We start from the raw sequence: 4,542 nt of genomic DNA, 5'->3' as shown, positions 1-4,542 counted from the left end.
TGACAGGGGATCTTATAGCCATCTCCTCGCGAATAGATACGAGTGATGGATCAAACAGATAAATCTTTATATTTTAAATGTCATTCACACCAGTAGTGCCATGCCGCTGTACTGTCGCTTTAGTATGTTACAGTAGGGAGACATGCGATGAGTCGTATTGTCATTTCCAAACAGACCAGGAGCAACGTTCTAGTGTGTCATACTTTTAATATAGCGATATGAACAGCAATTTCATTTAAAATTATACCCCTTTTCCTAAACGTATTTCGATGTTAAGTGAACTATGAGAGCATCCTCTCAATCTGCGTAGCGAGACTTCTCGCACGGGCGCAGCGAATGAATGTCCGCCTCTCTACGCTTGCATCTCTGTTCGGTCACACTGTCTTCTGCGCTGATTTTAGCTGGGCGTTTTTTGGGCTGCCCTCATCGTATAAAGGTGTGTTTGTAAGTATTCTGCGTGTGGTGATTTAAGCTTTGTATTTTTCCATTGAAAGTAACAACAACAACAAAAAAGGAAATTGTTGTTTACGCGTGCAACTTTTAAAGTCACCTCCAACATACAAATCATCAGGTCAGTCACCGTAAGGATACATATCTATATCTATATCTATATCTATATCTATATCTATATATATATATATAGATATAGATATAGATGTGTGTGTGTGTGTGTGTGTGTATGTGTGTGTGTGTGTGTGTGTATGTGTGTGTGTGTGTGTGATAGGTTGACATGGTGCGCTGTGCTTCTGTGGCCTATAGCATTACTTAACTGTTGACAAGAAAGGAACAGTTTCTTCGTGCATCTTATTGATATTTATCTCTCCTTTAAATTATTTGCGATCACGCATATTTGTATATATTTGTTTCGTTTCCAGAAGGAAAACGTGGCTCTGAAGTCTTGTGATAGACGGGTGTGAGGGATTTTCTGACTCACGTGAGCATGTGTAGCTACCTCGGTATTAACCGTTCTTCTTTTCAGCAGTGACGGTGTGGGTGCAGTGTACCCTGCGAGCAACCGCTCTCACACCCGAAATATGCAATTTATCTGCACCAAAATCCTTCCTCACAGCTCCCGTGTCTCGGGATTCTTCCAAATTAGCGTGCTTGGTTGGCTGCAGCTCGCATTGGCACATTTGGAAACCTTCATGTAGCGGAATACAAACCAGGCTCCCTTTTGTTTATTTTGCCATTCGACAAAAAAAGAGTCAAAAAACGAGTCAAGGAAACTACTCGGCGATGCAAACCGTTTGTATTTTCTTTGTTTTCCTTATCTCTGATGAAGCGATAAAACATACAGGGCTCGTCTCGGCTCTTGCTTTGCTGAATGCGATGGCAGGTCATCAGCTTTCAAACTCAGGCCGTTTTCAGCCGCTTTCTGCTACTTATGTTAAGAGAGGAAATCCAGTTTATAGATTCTAAAACACACCACCGTGGATATGAGTCCGCGTATTCAAAGACAATAATAACGACGTGAAGCCACGCTACATAGACCAGCTGTAAAATTCACTGTGCAGCCGATAGCTGTCTGTGGAATGAGAGAGGGCAAAGGTGATGAGCCAAACTCGTCTGTTTAACCTTAATTAAAACAGAAGGGAATTTGATATTCATGTGGAGACAAATCTGACGAATAAACAAAGCATCGAGTCAGTGCAAATGACACGGAGCAACGTCAGGAATGTCGATTTTGTTTACTGAGTTTATTTTCAATGCGTAATCTAAAGGCCTTGGTTACTTCTAAGAATTCCTCTTCACGCCTGTCGTGAATGTGAAAAAAAAAATCTGAAGAAATTTTTGGAGAGCATATTTAACCTTAAAGAACTGTTCGTGTTGGATATTCTGTCGTGATGCTCTATGCTTCGTACGACACTTTCTTTTCGGTGAATACTTCGCTTTTTGGCCGTCACCAAAGCACTGACCGCGGTGTCTAAGCTGAAGTACTGGCCACAGTCCAGACTACATTGTTTGGAATCATAGGGTCTTTGTATTGGGTGACAGGTACAAACACAAAAGCAGAGCCATTTTTTTCGGTATAGCTTAGTTGCCGAAAAGGACGTATATGTTTGTAACCTCTCTCTCTCTGTCCCTCTCTCTCTCTGTTTTTCTACCTGACATACAGGGCACATACAGGCCATTGTAAATTAACTTTATATAGGCTACTGTATATCCTAGGTGATGTCACAAAATTCGAACTGACACGATACACATACTGCTGTATTTTAGTTTTCTCGTCTTATGGCTGTTCTAAAATTATTTTTGTTTTCTGTTGCAGAAAAATATGATCGGGACAAACTTTTCTGGTCGACAAAGCAAAAACTGTGCTGAATGCAAGACCTAGTCGAAATTTTTAAAAGGATTATAACATCTGGGCGTTGCTCGGTGCCCTGGCTCGTTCCCTCTCTGGATTTGGGATTTATTCTTTTTTGTGGGAATGGAAAGTCGGGATTTTGCTCCTCCGGCGCACCTCATTGCTGAGCGAGGCGCGTTGGTGCACCGATCCGCCGCTGGGATCGCTCCTACGGGGCATAGTTCTGTACAACACCCTGGTCATCACTTCCAGCCTGGAAAATACTACACTTCGCACATACCAATGCCTCCACAACCAGGTTTGTGCTTATTATTTTCATAATTGTAGATAATTCTGTGTTCGACTTCTCTCTTTCAGTCGCCTTTGTCCTTGTTTTAAACCGGTTTGTTTCTTCTCGTTTCTGCTGAGCGAGCGAAGAGCGCTCCTCGGTGACAGAGAGTCGCTACAGGAGCCATGGGCAGTTAATTTATTCGAAAGGGAAACTGGCTCGACAGTATAGCCTTTGTGGAAATTAGCGATTGCCCGTGGACTCTTCAGAACTTTACGTTCCCTTTTTAGACGATACTGTTACATTTTATTGAACTGTTTACGGTTCTGTTTCTGACACGAGCTCGGAGGCGAGTTTCCTCTTTTTTTTAAGAACAATATGCGGCTTGTAAAAATGGAGTAAATGGTTCAAGAATTTAAACATTTCATGGGGTTCGTTTAAGGTCGCTGTATTTGACAATTTTAATCCCACTTTTGTATGAAGGTTACTTACTCTTTCTGTTCCGTAAGGTCAGTAAGATATCACTGTTTTAACTTTGCTCCTTAAAACAAATGAGACTGACTGGCTCTCAGATCCTTTTTAATTCCCACTTCGACCAGTGTCGTCTTTGCGAAGTATTCTTGCTTTTTCTGTTGTGCAGATTAAGTCTAAATGTTTTAGATTACGTTTCGAGTGAAGTTTCAAAAAGTTTTTTCCTCAGTTCCCGACTAACTTTTAGATTTGTTTAACGTTCGTCTCATTATATATCAGAAATGTATATAACTGCCGTAGCTCGCGCAGGAGCATTCAGAGTAAGGGTCAGTTATGCCCCTGTGTGTGTGTGTGTGTGTGTGTGTGCGCGCGCGCTAATGGAAGCCTCCGTAATACCAGAAAAGCCGGTTTCTATATTGAGAGCTGATGTGACGGGGTGTGAATGAGTCGACAGTGCAAGCGTAAGATTTAACAAGTGGGTTTTGGCATTTGAACTACAGAGTATCATTAGAGTGGCTGTGTATTTCAATACGCTTTGCATACTGATAGCATATAATACGATTTTGGCAAGCTCATTTTACACATATGCCCACACAATTTTGAGTATTAAAGCACATTCGTCGCTTTACTGTGTTTTTGGAAAAAAATTCCAAAACTCGCTATTCAGGGACATCCATACAGAGAATTGCTGTAGGTGTGTGTGTGTGTGTGTTTTCAGTAGCCTGTTCTTCCAGTGATTAACTGTCCCATGAAAAGATCGGCATACACCAAAGAAAAGCGCCTTTACCAACCTTTAAATTATCCGCATTGTTGTCAGTAACGTAGACCGTATTTACTTCTCATTGAGTACGTTTTTAAAAATATGACGCTTTATGCTGGGAGAAAAAAGATGAATAGCATACAAATACACTGTTTTTTAAAAAAAGATTGCACTGTTTTTTTTTATTTTAAATAAGTGTATAAACATTATGCGTGTAATTTAGCTCTACGCTACGCGTGTGACATGTTTTCTCATGACTGCAAGTGCTCGAGCTCTTTTTTTTTTCAACTAGTGAAATTCATTACTTTTTCTTTGTGGTCTTGATCCAAATCTAAAATGTACTGCATGGCTTTATTTACGTCAGTAATCCCACAGTATATCCAAACAAAATCCAATCAAAGCTGTAAAATCTCTCCTCTACATGAGACGCGGCGTTTATTCACATTGGTATAATGTTCTTGTAGTCGTTTTATTTGCGTCGCATATCACCTTCAGCTATGTTCGTAAGTTACTTTTAGATTTGTATAGAAATATTACAAACCGCATATCAGGGTACTTAAATGCATTTTATATAATTGAAGATAACTATACCTCCACATACCAAGTGGGAAATAAGGATATTTTCACATTCCACGGCAACGATATTGTTACTATGTTGTGAGAGGGCAGCAGTAGTGATAGCAGGTATAAAATGTTTATAGGTGAAGCTGTGGCAGAAATAATTTATGTAGAGTGAGG

The 4,542-nt window shown here is 40.4% G+C and overlaps 1 protein-coding gene across 1 annotated transcript in view; it reads left to right on the top strand.

Moving 5' to 3' along the window:
• Positions 1–2,428: 2,428 nt before the first annotated feature.
• The window catches only part of bahcc1b (BAH domain and coiled-coil containing 1b), a 43,848-nt gene continuing 41,734 nt past the window's right edge, over positions 2,429–4,542 (top strand). Inside the window, exon 1 of the mRNA XM_030775157.1 lies at positions 2,429–2,603. Within this exon, the coding sequence (XP_030631017.1) occupies positions 2,429–2,603 (175 nt within the window). The remainder of the gene's footprint in view (positions 2,604–4,542) is intronic.

This window comes from Chanos chanos, chromosome 5 (assembly GCF_902362185.1).
Source record: "Chanos chanos chromosome 5, fChaCha1.1, whole genome shotgun sequence".
NCBI classification, from domain to species: domain Eukaryota; kingdom Metazoa; phylum Chordata; class Actinopteri; order Gonorynchiformes; family Chanidae; genus Chanos; species Chanos chanos.
Note: the sequence above shows the minus strand (reverse complement) of the source record. Positions and strands in the feature narration are given on the sequence as shown.